This window comes from Crocuta crocuta, unplaced genomic scaffold, assembly GCF_008692635.1.
Source record: "Crocuta crocuta isolate KB4526 unplaced genomic scaffold, BGI_CrCroc_1.0 scaffold479, whole genome shotgun sequence".
Taxonomy (NCBI): Eukaryota; Metazoa; Chordata; class Mammalia; order Carnivora; family Hyaenidae; genus Crocuta; species Crocuta crocuta.
This window is the reverse complement of record NW_027531875.1, coordinates 1,298,300-1,321,678: the sequence shown is the minus strand read 5'-3', so window position 1 is coordinate 1,321,678 and position 23,379 is coordinate 1,298,300. Positions and strand designations below refer to the sequence as shown.

The 23,379-nt window shown below is 39.1% G+C and overlaps 1 protein-coding gene across 1 annotated transcript; it reads left to right on the top strand.

The window, feature by feature from the left end:
- Window positions 1–16,372: 16,372 nt before the first annotated feature.
- KCNV1 (potassium voltage-gated channel modifier subfamily V member 1) lies at window positions 16,373–23,084 on the top strand. Its single transcript, XM_077772945.1, has 3 exons — window positions 16,373–16,891; window positions 17,738–18,267; window positions 21,472–23,084. The coding sequence occupies exons 1-3, from the start codon at window positions 16,425–16,427 to the stop codon at window positions 21,981–21,983; spliced, it is 1,509 nt and encodes a 502-aa protein (XP_077629071.1). The 5' UTR covers window positions 16,373–16,424; the 3' UTR covers window positions 21,984–23,084.
- Window positions 23,085–23,379: the final 295 nt, after the last annotated feature.

The following is a 23,379-nucleotide window of genomic DNA, read 5'->3' as shown; positions in this document are numbered from 1 at the left end:
AATTGTAATGTTTTTAAAATATATATGTGAATAAATCCTCTAAATTTCAGTGTCCATAAGCAACAGAAATCAATTGAAAATAGTTATTCTATTATCTGAGAAAGAAGATAATTTCATGGTAGAGATCCTCTTAAAGTATATACCATGTAAGGAATAGATATCTTCCTTCAATAACATATTTACAGAGAACTCAGACATGAGCTGTTTTAAAGCTCTTTCTTATAAGGTCCATCAGCATAGACTGGAGAACATACACCACAATATAACTCCGTTAAAAAAAATTCTCCACTAGACCAATTTGGCATGATCCCAATGAATATCTTGATAATGGTTGGACAAAATCAATCTATAAAATGTAGACTATCTGGAATAATGGACTGGATATTTTTCAGGCAAATGTGCATAAATATTTTTCTCGCATTTCTAAGCATTTAAAGTCATTCAGGCATAAACTGTTATCATCCAGGAGTAAGCCTATGTTTAAAGGCTCCTGGAGAGGCTCCTGAGTGGCTCAGTAGGTTAAACGCCTGTCTGACTTTTGAATTCAGATCAGATTATGATCTGGCTGTTCGTGAATTCGAGCCCCACCTTGGACTCCACACTGACAATGTGGAGCATGCTTAGAATCCTCTCTCTCTCTCTCTCTCTCTCTCTCAATCTTTTTTCTGTCCCCACTCCCCCCCACCCCCGCTTGCACTCTCTCTCTCAAAATAAATAAATTTAAAAAATAAAATAAAATCTCCTGGAGATTATCTAAGCCAGGAGAAAAGAAGCACTCCTAAGAAGAGGTGACGTATCTTTGCAATGTCCTGGAAGAGACCAATAAACAAGTCCTCAAACCAGTATGTCTGTAAAGAGGCAATGTCCTTAGTTCTGGCTCCAGAAATGACATATTTGTGTGTATAAACAAATATTTCTAAGCCTGAATTTAGATAACTGCTACATTGCACAGCAGCATATTACAGTTTCCGGTAAGTCATTGTCTGCAAAATCTGTAATTATTAGCGCCAGTTATGTGATAGGACATATTTTAGGGCCTGAGAATACAGTGGTGAACAGTTCAGACAAGATTACTACATTCCTGAAGCTTATATGGCTGTACTGGAGAAAGAAGAGAAGATAGCAGGTATTAAAAATACCCTTTTCTTCAGCACCGAGGTGGCTCAATTGGTTGGGCTTCTGACTCTTGTTTTTGGCTTAGGTGGTGATCCCATGGTTGTGGGATTGAGCCCCACGTAAAGAATTGGGATTCTTTCTTTCCCTCTCTCTGTCTCTTGTCCATTCAGGCACATGTGAGTGCTCGCTCTCTCTCGCTCTCTCTCTCTCACACACTCTTCTCTCAAAATAAATAAATAAACTCTAAAAAATACTCTATTTCTTCCTCCATTTTATAGCTAATGCTTTATAAGAAATAGGAGACCAGCAGCAAAGATCAAAATGTCCATGGTTACAAATGAGTCGTTGGAGAGGCCAGAAGCCTTAAAGGCCATGGAAAGGAATTTAAACTTCATTCTATGTGTGATCAAGAAGGACTGAAGGCTTTTAATCAAGGAACCAGTATTATGTGATTTGAATTTTTTCAATGCCATGATGCAACCTATTGGAATTTGGTAAAAGTCAAGAGTGGAAGGAAGAAATCATTTAATGAATACCAAGAATTGATAGCTCAGACTAGAATAACAGTGAAGGGGTTGAAGAGTGTATGGATTTGAAAAACATTTTGGAGAGAAAACAAAGCTCTTTAATTTTTTTTACTGCCTATACATTTGATAAAAGAGCATATATATANATTACAAAATCCCTATTAACAACCTAAAAGAGTTCCAGAAGAAATGTTAGGAGGAATGGCTCATTCAAAACTTCATCCATGCACACCCGTGACCATCAAAAACCACTAAGAAGGATTGTCCTTGCAAACACACTCCACAGGCTCATCAATATTAAATGGCCTATTTCTAAAATTAGAAGTTAGGTGGCCCTGTTTTAACTTCCAACCCCACCAGGTTAAAAATATGGGAAGGATAGGGCGCGTGGGTGGCTCATTCAGTTAAGCATCTGACTTCAGCTAGAGTCATGATCTCGAGGTTCATGAGTTAGAGCCCCTCTATTGGGATCTCTGCTGTCAGTGCAGAGCCCTCTTTGGATCTTCTGTCTCCCTCTCTCTCTGCACCTCTCACTCTCTCTCTCAAAAACAAATAAGCGTTTAAAACATAAATAAATAAAAAATAAAAGTACCAGAATGATGGGTGAGGTAAGGATACCCAGACACCTAAGATCTATGGTGAGTTAAGCAAAGCCATCAAAAGGCAAAGCAAGAAAAAAAGAACAAATATTGTTCAGGATGTGCTGAGACACAGTTTCAAGCAATAAATAAGATCCCCTGGATGCTCAGATGTAACAAGCAGTTGAGCATGCCAGGTGTGCAGTAATCAGAAACCAACTGGCTCTTCTGTGTCTAAGAATTGATTTTTGAAGGAAGACAGATTCTGTAATAGTGACTGAAATAGTGAGAAAAACAACTGAAAAACAACTGCCTTTTGTGTGTATAATGTGCTTCAGGGAGAAATAATTACTGAGAATTTACTATTTTATTTTTTTTTTAGTAAACATATAAATAGCAGTCACTAAATATTAGTAATACCTTTGTGTTTTATGCCCAGAAAAGAAAAAATAAATACACTCTTTATGACTTTCAAAATGTTTTACATGTAATCCCACTTAATCTTCAAATATTCCAATGCCCATAGACACATCAAGCACTGACCCCCAAAGGTCGAATGTCCCGACTGCCAGAGCTCATTGTTCGGCCTTTTTGTCTTTGTGTGTCTTTGGGAAAATTCCATCTGTTTCATACACAGATACTGAGATGAACTCTCTGCAAATGTTCTTTCTTAGCCACCTCATCATGCCATCCCATTAAAGATTCCACCTTTTAACCATGGCAGCTGCCCATTTGGTTTGCTTGTGGTCCTCTAGTGAATACACAAAAGCTTTGCCAGATAATCATTGCCCTCCTTTTGGTGAGTTTTTAAAGACTTTCTGATTCAACTCTCTAAGCTGTGCCTGATTGCAGATTTCTGGGCCAATGCTAGAGAACAAAATCACTAAGAACAACAAAAGTTTGCAGTTCTGCCTCCCCAGTGAAAACTTTTAACTGTATGTTCTAATTCCAGACTACACTAAAACCAACAATTCTAAATGGCTATCTTTGAACCACAAAATGCACCTCCATTCAGTCTTTCCTAAATCACTATTAAAGTGAAGGCAAACGGAGCACCTGGGTGGCTCAGTTGGTTAAACATCCATCTTGAGCTCAGGTCTTGATCTCGCTGTTCACCAGTTCAAGCCCTGCATAGGGCTCTGTGTGGACACCTCAGCTCAGAGATTGGAGCCTGCTTCAGATTCTGTGTCTCCCTCTCTCTTTGCCCCTCTCCTGCTCATGGTCTTTCTCTCAAAAATAAAAAAATATATATGAAAAAAAACCTTTTTTAAGTGAAAGCAAATGAACATCAATAGTCACCAAAACTGTGAATAATGATTTAAATATATATACTTAACTCAAAAAAAAATGTTTCTATCTCTTAAAATATTCAAAACTAAGTCAGTCTCTGACAAAGATTATTTTATTTTCTATAAAAGATAGAGAAGAAACACAACATATTGGACATGGTTATGGATTTTGTAACGTGTGTGCTAACTCATATTGTCATCTTCCTAAATTAAAACATCTCCAAAACTTCCACTGACTCTGAATCACTCCAAATTAATTCACAACTCAAGAAATATCTGTCATGCAAGTCCTTTAATGTTCTCTCTGAAAAAAAAAAAACAATTCAAATGTGCTGCTCTCATCAGGCATAACATATGCCCATTAATGAATGCATTTGGAGGCAAAAAATGGCAAAATTAAATAAATAGAACTGTAAGATAGTTTTAAGAGAAGGCCTACTTTTGCAAATATATCACATCCAAATGAAAGAATATTCAATCTGAATATGTTCATTTTGTGCATGGACTTAAAGAATCATAGTTATGTAAGTAGTAGAGAATTCTGATGCCCATATTCAATGCTTGGCCAATAGATCTATAGGAATTTTGTATGATTATATATATATATATATATATATACACACACAATGTATTTTATTAAACAAAGATGAAATTTTAGAATATTCGGAGTACGCAGTATCAAAAATATCTAAAGGATACTTATTTAATTATTGTGTAAAAATACTTACAGGATATTTAGTTAATTATTTGCAGCCCATTTCTTTATTTCTTCATGCATACTGTTTTCTCTCATGTGAGGGAGTCAGTTAATAAACTGAGTTATTAAAGGGGAAAAAACTGATGAAGTTTAGGGAAGTGAATAGAAAAGCACTGCAAAGAGATTCTGGAAACAGTAACTCTTATTTGCAACTTTGGAAGTAAAATGATTATCTGGAAGCTAGCAAGGAAATCATTTTGGGTATTCTGGCCCCAAGAAGGCTAACCAAAGGTAGTAAAGAAAGTAATTTCAGCTTTTTTTATGGATTCTTCTGGAAACCTTGCCAATTCAGTTGTGGAGCATACATGACAGGCTGTTTGTGTGATGTATGCCAACATCTATCCATAAGGACCTACCATCTTTACAGTTTTGACAAGAAAGCAATGTTATTTTGCTGTACATTTTAAATAAATGCACATATATTTATATATTTAGTTATTCTGTTTAATGTGTCATCCCTATGCAATGGTAGCAAAAAAATGATCACAAATTCAAATATATGTACATATTTCATATGATGATATTAATATTTTTTGTATTTCTGGTCCATGACATTTTGTGCAGTCAGCTCAAGGCATCCATCTGGAGGATCGTGGGAAGACTTAGATAATTTGTGTTGTGTCTCTTATTAAAGACCGCGGCTAGGCTGTGAAGCCTCCTTCCCAGGTTCTGAGAAATTTGTATCTAGAGCATTGTTCCTCACGAGAGCATTACTAGCATTTCTGAAATAGCAGTTCTTTATTGCTCATACATTAAAGTATATTTAGCATGTCTGGCTCCTCGGTAGTAATTGTCAATTGTATTCCCCAACCATTGTAACAGGTAAAAACAAACCACCCCATCCCCACCGCCACGACCACATTTCCACATGTCTCTTTAAGGAGGACATGTTAACACTGAGAACCAATGACTTATACGTGAAGGGGAAATCATGAATAATTATAAAGAAAAAGGGGGAAGGGAAAGATAGGGACATCAAGAGGATCATCTTTAGCGTTCCTGTGTCCCTCATGAACACAAACACATACGGATGACAAACCCCTGCAGGTCCAGGAGAGGCATTTAGAAGCTTCTAGGAGGTATGGGAAGGCCCAGAAACACGTGCATTAACACTTCACCATTCATTTTAGTGAAAAACTGCAAGCTCTAGGAGGTGCCCCAAACCCAACCACTTCTAACTTGGGGCAGATGTGATTATGTGGAAGTAATAGTAGAAGATTATAGACAGAAACCAGAAGTGACTCCATGCCTACTGCTGAGGAAGACAGAGATGAGATGCTGGAGGGGACTGAATAACCATTTATAACATCAGCAAAGGGAAAAAGGGACGAAGGAGAGGAACTTAGAGACCAGAAGCAAAGGGTTCAATGTTGGCTTCCAATGGTTCGTACTCAGATATAACATTAGTCCAAGAAGCCCTCTCCCTAGTCAGTGATGATCCAATTGGTTCCACTTAAACTATACAGGAGATTGTCATCTTTCTGGGTCATAACTTGCCCCTCTAGAGTGAGGCATAAAGGAGGCCAAAAATCTGAGACTGGGCACATTTACATAAAAAGACTATCTATTACCTTAACATTTTTTAAATTACTGCATTATATTAAATTTATGTGATTAAACTAAAAAGGAAAGCTTAACTTTATATTATGTCCTATAATTGGAGCTGAGATTAATTACATTTTTTCTGCATTTCTGAAAATATGCATACATTCATATTATCACGTTTCCAAGTGTGTGTGTGTGTGCGCGCACGCGCGTGCGTGTGTGTATAAAATTTATGTTTAGGGCATATGTGTGCTTACCCTCATAGCATACAAAAGGTACAGGAATTTTTTGATGAAACCTTCCAAAACAAAATATAAAAGTCATATACCTCTTTGTGAAATTCCCAAAAATATAAACATAAATTCTGTGTTTAAGTTGTCAAAATACATATATTCCTTTTTTTAATGTTTTTTTTTTTAATTTATTTCTGAGAGAGAGAGAGAGAGACAGCATGAGCAGGGGAGGGTCAGAGAGAGAGGGAGAAACAGAATCTGAAACAGGCTCCAGGCTCCAAGCTAGCTGTTAGCACAGAGTCTGACTCAGGGCTCGAACCCTCGAACTGTGAGATCATGGCCTGAGCCGAAGTTGGATGCTCAACCAACTGAGCCATCCAGGCACCCCATATATTCCTTATAACAATAGTTTTCAAAATGTGGTCTATAAACCCCTGAGATTTTATGAGACCTTTTAGGAGTCTTTGATTTAAAATATTATTTTCATAATACCAGGGAGTTATTTGTATATTCCACTGCATCTAGATTTGCACTAATAATATAAGAGCAATGGTGGGTAAAAGTGCTTGGGTTTTTGCACATCTCAAAGCAGTGACACCAATCTGTACAGCTGACATCGTATTCTTTACATGTTTGAAGGGATAAAAAAAAAAAGCCAGTTAACAATATCCTTGATGAATAATAATAAAAGTTACTTATTTTACTAAAAGATGAATTTTATTAAATCTTATCACGTGGGTACATGTTCTTTTTTAATGTTTTATTTAACTAAATGGGGAGTGTACTGAAGCTGTCTGTGACATACTTCAGTACCATTGTTGTCTCAAAGAATTAGGTGTAATTATTCTGATTATAAGCCGAACTAGCTTTTTTCCCATAGCTCACCGTTTTTACTTGGAAACATGGACTACGGGACAAACTATTCAGATATTTATGAATAATTTCCTTAAAATGAATGAATGGATCCTGCTACTACCAAGGAAGCAGACCATATTTGTTGCCGATAACAAATTTTGAGCTTCCAAGTGAAAATTGGAATTTTGCAAAGCTTATTTCTACTACCATGAGGTTGATAGCTTTCCAATCCTTAAAAACTTCTCTGATGAAATTGGTGGTGATATTAACAAAAAGGGATTTTTTTGTGTGTGGTTTAATTAAATGTGTCACTTTTTTGGAGAAACCAGCATTTTCCAAAGGAATAACACAATGACATAACAAAATCATGCATGGATTTAAAAAAATTCCAGGAGCAAGATAGGCTAATAGGTTTTAATATAACTGAGTATAAAAACTCACTGATACAATTCAGATTCTATTTTGGAACTAGCCTGTCATGTTCTGCACAGAAGCATATATCACAGTATATCCAAAAGCTGTTTAAATGTCCCTCTCTTTTCCAATACCAATCTGTTTGACACTGAATTTTCTTTATAAACTTCAAAAAATTGTATCAAATTTCAACAGTTTGAATACAGAAGTAGATACGAAAATACAGTTGTCTTCTATTAAGCCAGGTATCAAGGAGGTATGAAACATTGTAAAACAATGTCATTATTCTCACTAAGTATATTGTTTTGGAAAACATTTTTATTTAAAATAGTATTTATTTTGTTAACAAGTGTTGTGCTTGTTACTGTTTTTTTGAATGATTTAATAAATAAATACTTCTAAATTTTTGTTTTAACTTTTAATGTGATAAATCTCAATAGATATAACCCACATCACCAAAAGTTTAGCGTCTTCAATAATTTTTAAGAGCATAAAGGGGTCCTGAGACTACCACCTTGAGGATGGTCCAGCCACCTTCTATCATAGCCATATTGGAAAATCCACAACCTTAAAAACAAATATTTTAATAGCATCCCTTATCCAGTACTTAGATTAGAAAGCATTCACCACTAATTCACTGGAGAGAGGCTCACTCACTTTGTTACTCCCATTGCCATAGGGACAGGTTTTCATTCAAAGAGGAGTTGAAAATAGGTCACCACTTCCTCGTGAACATGGCTTCAACTGCCCTCATGTTCTCAACACTGGAAGAGGCCACACGTTCCTCTACCATGGCCTTATTCCTACCTGTTCAAATACACCCAACGTTGTTTTTTATTTTACCATTGGTCATTCACTAAATATTTTACAAAGACCTTTATTGTCAGTTGGCAATACTATTATCAGAATAAAGAATTATCTCGTTTTGAAACGAGACAAAACTTAACTGTATTTGGAGTCTTTTTGAAATTTTTGCTGAAAAATATTTGTTATACTTTCTTATTTATTGAGCAATATTAAATGAGGAAACAGTTCTATATTTTTGACTACATTAAAAAACAAATTAAAATTCCTGTTCTATATACACATATAAACACATACATGTCCATAAAACTACTTGCTATTCTGAAAACTTCTGTATAGTCAGTGATTGTCTGTTCTTAATTTCTCATCAGCGTCTGCTATCAAAAGTAAAACATATCTGGCCTAGAGTCAACGTTAGTTTTCAATCTATTATGAAGTTGATACTTCATAAAGTCATTTTAAAATCCCAATTTGTTTTATTTCTCTTCTTTTACAATATAATTGAGAGTTATTTTCATTTCAAATAGCGTAAGTCGTATGGATCAGGATACTTCTTGCTGCTGCCATGAAAATGAAACATTCCCAGTTACTCAATGGATAAATTTGACCTTCTAGAAATTTTTTAAAAAATCAGGCCAAGACAAATTTGCTATGCTTTAACTTCCTCTGAATTCCCATTTGGTTTAGTTTTCCGGGAAATCTGTTTGTGGGAGAATGGGGAGGCCGGGTCTGTAACTGAGCTGTCAATCAGATGCAATGGTGGAAAGGAGAAGCCAGATGGCTCACTGCTATTTTTCATGTTGAAAAAATGACAAATTTTTATATTCAGCTCCCACCAATTTAATGACACTGTATAGAGAAAATATTCTCTGTAACACATGCACTGATCCAAGGCTCTTTTTTCAAATTAACCAAATTAATGTGTACTGACTGAAGACCCATATTTCTATTCTTTTGAACCAGTGATAAAAGTATAAGTCAAACATACACTTAAGTGTCAAAAGCAGTAATTTTGAACTCAAACAGAATTAGATTTTCCCCATTTATGTGCAGTGATTTAGCATATAAAATATTTAAATGAATGTTCTATGTGCTCCGACTGAAATGAGAATAATAGATATTCTATCAGGTTTACAATGCAGTTCACAAAACTACTTTGGCAGAGTTCAGCGTATGTGTCCTAAAAAGTTACTTCATTTTTTTCTTTAATTAGACCATGTTTAAAACACAGGAGGATGCTATTTAAAGGAACTACACTATGTAACTAAGAACCATTTTGTAAAGAAAAATTGCCTTTCTCCTTACTTATCTCTACTATTTTCCTTATATTGCTTCTGATCTTTCACTACTTTTCTAGCATGGAGTAATAAAACTATGATCCACTGACACAGTAATCAGTGTAAACTTTACTATACTGTTAGTGTTTTATGTGTGTGTATATTATGTGTCTATTTACATATACGGTATAAATTATGTATATGATACATATATAGATACATATCCTGTCTTTATAACCACCACTGTTACTTGCAAAATATATTTCTATAAATATTTACTGATTAAAAAACTTTTAGTTTCTTTTTTTAAGTCTATTTATGTATTTTTTGGAGAAAGACAGAGAAAGAGAGTGGAGAAGGATCAGAGAGAGAGGGAGAGAGAAAATCCCAACAGGCTGTGCACTATCAGTGTGGAGCCCAATATGGGGCTTGAACTCACAAACCATGAGATCATGACCTGAGCCAAAACCAAGAACCCAATGCTCAACCAACTGAACCACCCAGGTACCCCAAAAAACTTTGCGATTTTGAGTTGATTCTAGGAAAATCAAGGAAATGTAACATTAAAAAACCTTATAACACATATGAAATGTAAAGATTACCTCTTTTCCAATTACAGAATGGAATTCAAGTTTACTGAGTTCCTTAGTAATGGAAGAGAGCACTGAATAGAATAAGGGTAGGTCTAAATGCAATTTTACTTCTAATATTAATAAATCACATATATTTAAAAAAGCATAAAAGCATTTTTAATGGTTCTGTATGACTCAATCTCTGTCAACATAAGGGAATTTGATAGAGCTGGGTAAAAAGGATTTAATTGGAATTTTCAAATTTAATATAGGGTCCACTTAACAGCTTACAGGACAGGATGAGCAAAGCACTTACCCTGAGTTTGCTTCACTGCTTCTAAATCTTGTTTATAAAAATTTAATTCCAGTGTAATTATAGGAGTTAATCCAGTGAACAATAAGTGCCAGGTTCTACACAGTTTCTTAGTAACTCAGGAAAAATTCCACTATGTCTTTTGCAGACCACAGTGGCCTAGTGAAAATCATTTAGTGGCCAATCCAATCAACTACCTTCTTTACAATGGTTAGAAGAAAGAACCAATTTTTTTAAATGAAAATCATATGCAATGTGTTGTTGGTTATGGCCTATAAAATATATAGTCATCTCAATTATTTTAAGTGTAGAGTAGTAATTTTCTGTATAAAATTGGTTTTAAAGAGAAGAACATTTCTAACAGTAATCTCTCATCACTGCATTATTTTCATGCTAATGCCCTTCAAAGCCTTTGAGTCCAACAAAGCTGTTCAAGTCTGTTTCTACTATCAGTATGACACTTGAAAAATCTGTTATCCTGGGTTTCTATATGCAAAAATAAAATGATAATATTACTCTCATTGTTGGGTTATAAGAATTATAAATGAAATGAGGTAAGTGTTTAACATAATAATAAGTAACATCTTATGTGATACGGTCACAGTAAGGGGGACCAGAAAAACATTTCTGAAACATAATAATAATAGTGGCAGCAGAAATAATAACATTGCACTAAACAATTACATGGATTATCTCATTTAATTTTAAACAGTAACATAAGGTAAGTACTCTTGTGATCCCCTATATGAGGAAAAGGAGATACAGAGAGATTAAGAAACTCTTTATGTCACACAGCTAATAAAAGAGCAGAAATTGAATAAGTAAATGTAGCAGCCATTATTACCATATTGTTATCCTCATCATCACCATCATCAACCCATTCAGTGATCTCTGCAGCAGACTAGGCTATAAAAATGAGTTCTTGGGTACTTCCAAAGATAATTGCCTCCCTTTGGAAGGAATCCAGAACAAGCCCACATTAAGCTAAATTCTGCATTAGAGTGGGCTGTTATACAGTTGGGAGGATTTATTCCAAGCACCTAGAAGACTCATGGAAGATGAAGAGATAGAATTCGTCAGATTTTCCTTTACCTTTAAACATATCCCAGTACAATGAAGAGGGCAATGTCATTTTGTCCATATACAAAGGCATTTTTAAACATCATTACCATTAGCTTATCTGGTTGTCAGTCCCTAGAAGAATTAAGTACTGAGTCAAAGATAGGTATGCACAGCTCACGTGAAATATGGTCTGCACTGTTAATGAATGATAAAAATTAAAGGGATTTTAGTGTAAAGGTATGAGCCTACACTAAAGCAGTTGAAAATGAAGGTGGAGTTTACTCAAGTTGAATTCTATAAAACTCTGTATCAAAAGTATTTACTTGCTATATCTCCCCTATCTATTTAATTATTTAAAATAAATATAAAGCTGTAGTATTTTTGATATAAGTTAATACTGAATGTCCATTTTTCTAAAAATATTTTTCAGTGACTTATGATCATATATGTATAATCATTTTCATGCATTCTTATAAAAGATGTGACTTCATGATTTCACAGAACATCCTAATACATTATTTAAGTAGATTACAGAAATCAAATATAATATTAATATAAATACATTCTCATTATTTTTTCAAAACCTTAAATGAAACATTCCAGAGTTTTAATAATAGGAATTCTTAATGTGCTATGGACTTTCAACTTTTATTTTCTTAATTGTTATCAAAAATCAATTCTGTTTTTGAAAGTTTTTTTTTTTTTTGTAATCTATACCCCTAACATGCGGCTTGAATTCATAATCCCAGTCTCAAGAGTCACATGTTTTTCTAAACAAGCCAGCCAGGGGCTCCTATTTTTGTCAATAATCAGACATTTAAAGTATGCTGTTTTTTTTAGTATTTCGAGTTTTTATTTAAATTCTATTTTTTTTCTTTTAATCCAATTTAAAGACATGACTGTTGGAGCGCCTGGGTGGCTCAGTCTGTTGAGTGTCCGACTTCAACTTAGGTCATGATCTTAATGTTCCTGAGTTTGAGCCCTGAGTTGGGCACTGTGCTGACAGCTCAGAGCCTAGAGCCTGCTTCAGATTCTGTCTCTCTCTCTTTCTCTCTCTCTCTCTTTCTGCCCCTCCCCCACTCATGTTCACTCTACCTCTCAAAAATAAACATTAAAAATAAAATAAAAAACAGAACTGTAAAGAATGCATGTTGTTCATTAATAAATTCAGAAATATTCACAAAAACTGGAAGAATTAAAAGCAGTTAGCTGTACTTGAGATTTAATATTCAAATCAATATTTGGAAGACTTGATAGATAGAGCCAAACACCAGTAGAGCATTTCCTAACAAGACTGTTAATGGAAAATCACCTGAATATAACATCTGATGACTAGGGAAAATATACCCAAAGTCATTACAATGTTGAGTTTTCACATCTCAGTACTGAGCTGCCTCCTACGTGACAGTCACATTCCTCCCAGGCTTTGTAGGAAGGAAATTGAAAGCAAGACCTCACCACCCCCAAGTACTTATCAGCAATTCTCCTTTCACTTCTTGACATATTTTAGGGTACACCTCAGGTCAAGGTCAGAGACGAGGAAGGACACACTTTGAATGGACTTATTTCTGCAATCATTTATCATTGCCTTTCCTCTGGGCTCTCAGACTCAAGCCTGGGGACCAATGGAGGAGGAGAGACAATAGATTAAAGGGAATAGAAGAGGGGAGAGGGCAGAAATTTTTATTATCCAAGAAAACTCTGTATTCTAAAATGGGTCATTTGTATTTGTGTGCTATCAGTTAACTAATCATCTCTAGTTATGATTATTTTATTTAGGGGAAATTGTATTCATCACAAATTAAGCCCAGTTGAACATGTTAGCATCTCATCTTGGCATTTGAGATGAAATCTGGCGTAAGAAAGACCCCAGTTCTGGTCCCTCTATACACATATTGACTATATAACTGGGAGAGCTCCTTGGCGCATGCGAATCTCTGAGCTGAGATGTGTAACTAAGGAAGACAGTACTTACTTCCTGGGACCATTGCTGAGAATTCAGATACTTAGCCTGGGCCTTACACTTAAAAGGTGGCTATTGTTCTAATTCCTTCTGCAGGATACCACTAACTACAACCGAAGTCCAAGGTTCTGGTGGCAGTGCAGGAGACCTGCAAGCCTCAGTAACAGTTTGTTAGCCTCCATTACCTGTCCAAGACCTCCCTTGTCATCTACAGTTATTTGTCTTTCTCCTCTGAAAGCTTTCCTCCTTCCCCACCATGGTCTGTAAAGCTAGGGTACGCCCTAAAGCTAATCATCTGATGAAAGTTATTTACACTAAGGTATGAATGAAGCTTAAGAGAAGTGTGGAATTTTTTCAATGCCCAAATAATCTGTAATAGAGATGCTGAGGGAGTTCTCCTTCCTACGTAAGAGAAGTTCTGCTACCTTAGATAAATTGACACAGTACTTAAACATATTGATGAAGTATTTACCAATTTTAACTCCTCCATATTTTCTGAATGGAAGAGTTCGTTATAGAGACAAAAGTTAACCAAATAAATAGCTGTCAAAGCACCATAACCTATAAATACTGTATTTTTTTTTTAAGTTTCACTAAAGTTACTGCTTATTCTCACAGGAAAAACTTTAATTCCAGAAGAAAAAGGATCTTGTCTGTTTTCTTCATGATCTCTCTGAAGCACCCGGTGCATAGTGGCTGCTCAGTAAACATTTGTTGAAATATCAGGAAAAATACATCATGTAACATTAGAAATTTGCAAAAATGAGTAAAAAAGTAAATAAAAATGATGACACTTTTATTTGAAAATCACACAGAAAGGAGATGCCCCAAGCATTGTGTTTGTGAAGGCAGCCTCTGATAACTAGTCCTGGGTTTGAGTTTGGATGCGTGACCCTAAGTAAATCACTTAATTTCTGTTTTGCCTCAGTTTCCTTCTTCTGTAAAATGAGTGTGCTGCTACCTCATAGTATTGTTATTATGGTTAAATAAGGTACTTAATGAGTAAAGAGCCTACAAAATTTCCTGACATAAAGCCCCTAATATATATTGAGTGTTTTTATTGAAACGTGAAATTTTTCTGAGGAAGGCACTGAAGCCCAGGAAGTAAATGACAGCTGGATGCCCTTCGGCCATTTGGTAAAGCCAGAACCAAACAACCACATTTCAAGTCATTTATTTTTTTTAAGTTTATTTATTTATTTTAAGAGAGAGAGAGAGAGAACAGGCAGGTAAGGGGCAGAGAGGAGAGACAGAATCCCAAGTAGGCTCCCTGCCACCAGCACAGAGCTAGAGGTGGGGCTCGAACCCAGAAACGTCGAGATCATGACCTGAGCTGAAATCAGTCAGATGTTTAACTGACTGAGCCACCCAGGTGCCCCCAAGTCCATTTATGAAAAAGTTCTCCCCACTGAAGAAGCTGCCAGCTCATCTCTTTATATATACTTTCTAAAACTAATTACAAGGAGAAAAAGGTGGTTCACACTCTCTTGCAAAGAGTTTTGAAAAATGCAGGATCCTCAATGCTTGCTGGAAATCATGAGAAAACCTTGAACCATGCGACGCAAAGCAGTGACTGTAAGTGCCCTAACCCTGAGTTTAGCAGGCATGGAAAATTTTGTTCTGGAGCATTTGTGAGCACACAGATCAGGGAGACGGGAATCCAAACGGCAATCTCTGAGGTGTCTTCAGGATGAATATGATATTCAGAGTCACGGAGTGCTTCACTTCCTCCTCCGGTCTCACCTCCCTCGGCTCCCTGCTTTCCCCACAGCTGGTGCTGGAAACCGCGAGTGGCTCGCTAGCGCCGGCGGGGGCGGCCGAGGGGCCAGAGCCGGAGGCGGGGGAGATGAGGCGAGGCTAGGCTGCAAGCGCCAGAGCAGAGCTCAGCCTCGAACACAGTTTTCCTCCTGGACCCGTCAAGGCAGACCTCACGTGTGCACCGGGAGAAGCTCAGAAGGCTCCCTCACCAGCCGCGGGCTCCGAGCGCTGCGCAGATGAGCCGGGAGCGGAAGGTGAGTCACCCGGTCCCCCTCCCCACCCCCTCCCCGTGTCCAACAGGTGGGCTGGGGCTCCGCTCCAAGGGGCCCAGCGGGTACACCCCTGGTCTCACCTGGGCCAGGCGCTCGGCTTCTCCCTTCACCGAGTCGTCGTTACTATTTAAACTCCTGCCCCAGCCCACGCCTGTTCTATTCCTTGTCTTTCTGTCTTCCCTTCTAAAATGAGAGCTGGGCTGTGCGCCGGGGAGCGCGCCCAGAACGCCTGCTCTCCGGGAAACTTCTACGGGCAGAAATGGCTAAGCCAAGGGCACAGAGTGTCTCTATTATGGGGCAATGGTGACCCTAGTTCTTAGCGACTCACTGGGACCTCAGTTAAAAGTCATCGTCAACGATCCTTATTTCTTAACCAGGAGGTCAAAACCAGACGGAGGGAGAAGAAAATGGAGCGCGAGGGACAATCAGACTAGAATGAGAATGACCGCGAGCAGATGATGCGGGCCCCTCGCCGGGCGCACCCTCCCCCACGCGCTCATCCCCCCAGCGACCACTCCCGGGGAGGCCTGTGAAGCCGCCGCAGGAAACGGAGACGGAGGAATATATATCCTCAAGGTGGAAAGGACTGAGACCCGGTTACCATTTCCTGGGCTTTCTGAACTTTCCTCGCGGTCTCCCGGGCTGGAGGGAGCCCGGCCACCCCCCTTGCTTGCGCTGGTTCCCCCAAGTCTTCCTGTTCTCCTCCTCCACTCCAGACCAGCCCCTGCCCGCCCGCTCCACCCCCTCAGTAGCGAGGCGTTCAACACGTACACCCCCCGGGCTAGGAACCTCTCTCACAAATTTAGCTGGGGGCTGAGGGCGCACGTCCGGGAAGGGGTGCCCTGGGGCTGTCCCCGGCCGGGACCGCTTCTGAGCCCTTGCCCGGGCGCGACCCCTTCCTCTCCCCGCGGCCTGGGCGCGCCCTAGCGGCCGGAGGGGGAACGAGCGCAGGGGCGCGCGGGTGGGAGGCACCCCCTCCGGAGCCAGGGAAATCCCGGCCGCCGCCAGGGGCCGTGCCACCACCCTCGCCCGACCGAGGCTTCCGGCGCGCCCCCAACTTCGTGGCGCCGTCAGGCAGCGGCGGCGGGGATGGAGCTGCCTTGCCTAGGGCGGGCGCCGCCGGACTCGCCGCTGGACAGCTGCTCCCTGACCTCGCTCGAGTCCAGCGTCTTCTGCAGCGAGGGCGAAGGGGAGCCCCTGGCGCTTGGGGACTGCTTCACGGTCAACGTGGGCGGCAGCCGCTTCGTGCTCTCGCAGCAGGCACTGTCCTGCTTCCCGCACACGCGCCTGGGCAAGCTGGCCGTGGTGGTGGCCTCGTGCCGCCGCCGCGGGGCCCTGGCCGCCGTCCCCAGTCCCCTGGAGCTCTGCGACGATGCCAACCCCGTGGACAACGAGTACTTCTTCGACCGCAGCTCGCAGGCATTCCGCTACGTCTTGCACTACTACCGCACGGGCCGCCTGCACGTCATGGAGCAGCTGTGCGCGCTCTCCTTCCTTCAGGAGATCCAGTACTGGGGCATCGACGAGCTCAGCATCGACTCCTGCTGCAGGGACAGGTACCCGGGAGGCGCGCGGAGGCCGGGCGGGGAGGCGGGCGCGATGGACAGAGGGCGGCAGAGATCGGATGTGAGGCGTCGCTCTCCTTCTCGAGGAACGCAGGCCTAAGAATACCTGAGGCCGCTTCTGAGCTTTCTGAAAGGTGGGGTGGCGGTGGGGTCCGGAAAGTGTCACAGCCAGCTTTCGATTGGAACTTTTTGAACCTCCTTCTTTTTTGGATGAGTGCGTGCCAATTCGTTTTTGAGGCAAAGAAGGTCAGGCCTGCAATAAATACTTGATGATTGAATAAATGAGTCAGAAAAGCTATGATCCAGAAGACGCATGTATCGTGATGTAGATTTCAGTAGGATTATCGTTTATCACTGAGAATCCTTAACTTTAAACTTGGGTGGAGAACTGCTTTAAATACAGAAGATAGTTGGTTCCTTAACTGTGAATGTTTGTGGGACTTTGATGATGACTTTCCTGTTATCTTGCTATTAGTGCCATTTCTTCATGAATACCCTTCCATCACACACACACACACACAAAGTTCCATAGGACAAACTATGTTCTTGTTACAAGAAAAATGGGTGATAAAATGCATTAAAGTAGATTTACCATGTATAAATCCTTTTGTATGAACTTACACCAAGGAAGTATCATTTTAAAAATCATAATCTTAAATGAGAAATTTGGGGTACTATGGGCAGGAGACAGCCTGGGTAAAATATGAATGGACATTTTCTGCATTTTACTGAAATAAAAAAGCATGACTTCACTGCTAAGTTTAATCTTTTTTTTTTCTCTTTTACTTCTGTACGTTTAAAAAGCTAGACTAATCACCAAGTTGTTTTCTCTAAAAGATACTTCAGAAGGAAGGAGCTGAGTGAAACGTTAGACTTTAAGAAGGACACCGAAGACCAGGAGAGTCAACACGAGAGTGAACAGGACTTCTCACAAGGACCTTGCCCCACTGTCCGCCAGAAGCTCTGGAACATCCTGGAGAAACCTGGATCTTCCACAGCTGCTCGAATCTTTGGGGTCATCTCCATCATCTTTGTGGTGGTGTCTATCGTCAACATGGCCCTGATGTCAGCTGAATTAAGCTGGCTGGACCTGCAGCTGCTGGAAGTCCTGGAGTATGTGTGTATTAGCTGGTTCACCGGCGAGTTTGTCCTGCGCTTCCTGTGCGTGCGGGACAGGTGCCGCTTCCTGCGAAAGGTGCCAAACATCATAGACCTCCTTGCCATCCTGCCCTTCTACATCACTCTTCTGGTAGAGAGCCTGAGTGGGAGCCAGACGACACAGGAGCTGGAAAATGTGGGGCGCATTGTGCAGGTTTTGAGGCTGCTCAGGGCTCTACGCATGCTAAAGCTGGGCAGACATTCCACAGGTATTCAGATTTCAGTGATGCTTTTTGATTTGCCATTGTCTGTAGACATTAGTGCGTGACTATAGTCCAAGGGAAGTGACTCTGAATTGACACTCAAAACTACCAACTCCCATACGTTACCCAACCAAAATGGTGTTGGGAAGTTGTTATCACAAGTATAAAGAAGATGCTGCTCACACTCTTCTCTCCCTACGACATATAAGAAACAATTTGACCACTTGTTAACCTCAGTTTATTTCAACCAGGTGCTCAGGAGATGTACAAAAATTGAAGACACTCTGCCTCAAGAAAGTTCTAGATAAACTATGTATAAATAGCACATAAAAAAGATACGCAGAAATTATTCATGATACATAGGGACATAAGCCAGTTCCTCTTCCATATCCAAGGAAGGGCTTACCACACACATTCCTTGGCAAAAAAGTCAGTCTTGCAGGGCTTTCTCTGGCCATGCAGAAAGGGAGATGACCAGGCACCGGTGGTCACCCCATAATTTTTGACGAAGCAATGGAAACATTTGCTTTGGAAGAAAGAAGAAGATACTAATTAAATGTTTTATCTAGTATCTAAGAATTTCCTTGTCCCTAAACTGGATGCATAAAAGAGATGGTAACAGGAATTCCTTAGCTTGTATCATATGAAGCCTTTAAAATCTTATGAACATTCCCCCTAGAAAATTCCCCACACAGCACACAATTGTGCATCAAAGTAATAGACAATGTCAGGCGAAGTCACACAAATCCATTAGAGATGACCCTTGTGTTCCTGAGGGTGACCGTTCTCAGTGGCTGGTTCTGTGGCTATTGGATGTTCTGGAGTATATATATAGATATATTAGATTTTAATGAAAATAAGAATCCCTCGAAAAGCTTGTTAAAAGGCAAATTCTGATCTCCAATACATGAAGAGTCAGATTTTAGTATTCGGGGTTGGATTGAGGAGCTCACAAGTGATTTTGATGGACCATACATTAAGTAACACTAGCATAGGATGCCATGTTAATACGACATGTATTAATATAGTACACGTGAAAACAAACAATTTAGCTATTACCACCTTACTCCCCCAGATATATGTGCCTGGTGGGTCACCTCAAGGAAGTTCATTTCTCCCTCTTAATATAGGGAGAAGTTAACCTCAAATATGTTTTCCCCCCACATCTCTGAGGTAATTAGGACTTATCCTAACATAATTTTGGTAGTGTATTTTCCTAGCTAGTCTCACATACCAGCGATTTGATAATGGGGTTTCCAACAACTTTTAGAAGTACCACTCTTTGTTTTCTGACACACATAATAGGATGCTTTCTTCTAGTATTTATAAACTCTTCACAGGATTCAATTTAAAAACACCCAGTAAAGACTACATTTGCTCCTAAAAGAAAAGAAAAAGAAAATAATAGTAATTTCCACAATGTCATGTCTTCAAAGGTTTTTTTCAGTTCCAAAGCAGTACAAGGTATTAATAGAGACTTAACTTATTGAAAGGATATGAATGCTTACATAAATATTTGACAGTTTTGTCTTGAGCATTACATTTAGCAAAATGTAGACATAAATGACATATTTCCCCATGTATTAAATTATAAGTTTAAGTTGAGAGGTATTATAGAATAACAGTTAGGAGGACCAGAGAGCCTAAGTTTAAATCCTGGCTCAGTAGCTTTGTATTATTTATGCTACTTCTCTGTGCCTCAATCTTCTCATCTGTAAAATGGCCTAATAATTACATCAATCTTCTATTGGTTTTGAGGATTATCTGAGTTAATAGATGTAACATGCAGAAATTCAGACAACTTTGTGTTTCTTTACAAAATTATTTAGAACATTTCATCTTGAAATGAAAACAGTCTCCTCACTGTGGTTTTCTCAAATGCTTCCAGTTTATTTCTGAAATATAATTCAATGCAGACACATCAAGGCCAATTTTCCAAAAGGTATTCTAAAGATATTCTTAAAAAAATCTTCTTTTGAAGTTAAACATCAAAATTAATATTCCTTAATCTTTAAAAATAGCTGGTAAATAAATTAAGAATATCTCAAAGTTTTAAGAAAAATATTTAAAAATAATGAGAGCACAAATGGTATTTTAATGCATTTCAATTAGTCTCTAGTGAATAAAATTAAAATAATTCTAGGAGGTATTACTTTGACCTTCAGAGACAGTATCGTTGTGGTTTTAGACTGATGCGGCTTCAAAACGTGGATGCACTTTTAGCAGTGTTCAGGAACTCTAGTATCAGGAGAGATACCTTATTCAAATCGTAGTCCCTTTATGGGCTCATCTGACTCTCCCTAGGGGCTGAGCCTTTCTAGAGACAGGATTGGACTCTCTTGGGTGTGTCTCCCAGGGGTTCGATCTCTTCAGAGTAGCAATAGGGAATGCACCAATGCCTCACAGTGAATGAATTTTCTAGTAGCTTCAGTCCCCCATACCATTTTACAGTAAAAGGAATAATCTGTATTCAAGTCTGTCTCCTTAGAGGAAAGCACAAATTCTATGTACTCAAGGGAAATGTTTTCCCTGGCTTTGGTAGTAAGGGTGCACATTCCAGTGCATGCCATGGGAGTTCAGGAATACCTCCTGGTAGACCGTTAAGAGTGTCCCCTGAATGCATACAATATTCTCACATCAGCTTGGTCACTGATGCCTCACTCACTTCACCTTCATGGTAGACATCCTTTACTGTTTCTGGCTTTCAGATAACAATACCCTGATTATGTTCAACTTCATTAGGAGGGTGAGTAAAGCAGACACATCAAATGTAAAGAGACAGCATAAAACCAGCAATAGATAAGTGTGCCAAAGCGAGGCATTGAAATGCAGGTCTGGCCAAGTGAGCCCTCCAGTTGCCATGCAGCAAAGGCCTCTCATTTTATGAACTAACATATAATTCCCATCACACATCCATTGCCTGCTTCTTAGTCTCATCTGTCACTTTTTTTTTGTATAAATAGTGTTTAGTAATTATTTCTTTCTATCTTTTTCAATCTGGCCCCACCAACTAGACTATGCGTTCCTTGAAGAAAAATAATTTAGTTTATTGTCTCTGTATCCCTAGAACCACTGCCCGGTGCTTCAGGCATATTAGATGTGAAATGCACGTTTGTGGGTGGATAGCCAGAAAGGAGTGGGGAGGGAGGGAAGTGGGGGAGTGCGGGAGGGAAGAGGTGCCAGTGACTGACGGCAGTTGTTCTCTTACAGGATTACGCTCACTCGGGATGACAATCACCCAGTGTTATGAAGAAGTCGGCCTACTGCTCCTCTTTCTGTCTGTGGGAATTTCTATATTTTCAACTGTGGAATATTTTGCAGAGCAGAGTATTCCTGACACAACCTTCACAAGTGTCCCTTGTGCATGGTGGTGGGCCACAACATCCATGACTACCGTGGGATACGGGGACATTAGACCAGACACCACCACAGGCAAAATTGTGGCCTTCATGTGCATATTATCAGGAATCCTTGTCTTGGCCTTGCCTATTGCTATTATTAACGACCGCTTCTCTGCTTGCTATTTCACCTTAAAGCTCAAGGAAGCAGCTGTTAGACAGCGCGAAGCTCTGAAGAAGCTTACCAAGAATATAGCCACTGACTCATATATCAGTGTGAACTTGAGAGATGTCTATGCCCGGAGTATCATGGAGATGCTTCGGTTAAAAGGCAGAGAAAGGGCAAGTACTAGGAGCAGTGGAGGAGATGATTTCTGGTTTTGAAGTCACTTTCAACTTATTTACAAAAGCTTGTGTACAACTAACTCAACTGATAAAGCCTTGATATGGATGTCTGTGTACTGTTGAAGAGTCTCTTTTGAGTATACCACCTGTGTTAGTTTTTGCTGGTACTTTGCTTGTCCTGCTAGAATATTTCACATCCCTCAAACCAAGTGCACATTGTTTTGACACAGTTGAGCCTCAAAAAATAGTCATTCAACATAACTCAATACAAGTAGGCCAAATGTCTGAATTGTCAGATATAAAATAGTAGTGCAATACATCCAACAAAGTTAAAAGTTTTATGCATCATTTTAAGGTTTTTTGCACCACTAATATAAAAGAATGGGAGTTAAGCTACATGACCCAGAGAAAAGGTAAGTGACTTTTTAAGAACATACCAGACATTCTTCAAGTAAATAAATCACTCCTTTCTCCATCAGTTAAAGTTATTAAATACAACAATTAGCTTTGCAAGTAGAAATCCTGATTTGATGGCCAGAGATGGTGTCTCTATCTTCCCTCTGGTGCAAACCACTGGTCACAGAGGGACCAAGTTCTGATTTTCATCATTACTATTGGAGGTGGGAATCCCCGAGCTGCCTAGCTGCCAACAGAACAGGGGCTTCAAGAACTGTACATCCTCATCGTCTCCACAGAGTGCAGTAGTCTAGTCTAAAGCAGGTGTCTCTTGTACCCCTTGGAAATTAGGTGGTCTTTAAAAATCTCTTTATTGATGTAGTGTTCAAATTATGTCTTTAAAATCATGAATGTGTAAAGGTGAAGTAGTGAACTTCCTAAATATATACACTAAAATTATTAAATAGTCTTATTTCATAAAATGAGAATGATATGTTGAATGATATCACTGGATGAACTTGAAGATCTTTTATTTGTTAACAAAAATATTATGGACAGCTTTCTGACTTTGGGGGTAAATATCAAATGTTCAAACTTTGCACGCATTTGACAGCATTTTGACAGTCATTGGTAATAATGATAAAGTTCCTAGACATTCTGTGATATGATTAAAGCCAAAAGTTCTAAACCTAAGGTTTAGTTTATGATTCCCAATATTCTAGTAAATAAGTTTTTAAAAACTAAGAGTGATCTGGAGTATCACTTTAATACCTACCTTCTCAATGGGTTTAATAGTGCCCCAAGGGGATGAAATTGGTTCTTAGAGAAAAAACTATTAGTCCTTTTATTCATTAAACAAATACACACATGCAATACATAAGTAGATATAGAGTATATCTATGGTCTTAAAATTTCATGGAGTGGAAAATTAGAGAAAAAAATGCCAAAGATGCTCCTCGCCAGGGTTGGGTGGTGGTAAGAAATACATGTAGGGAGATGTAGGGAGAGAGGGAGGAAGGGAAGGTGGGAAGAAAGGAGG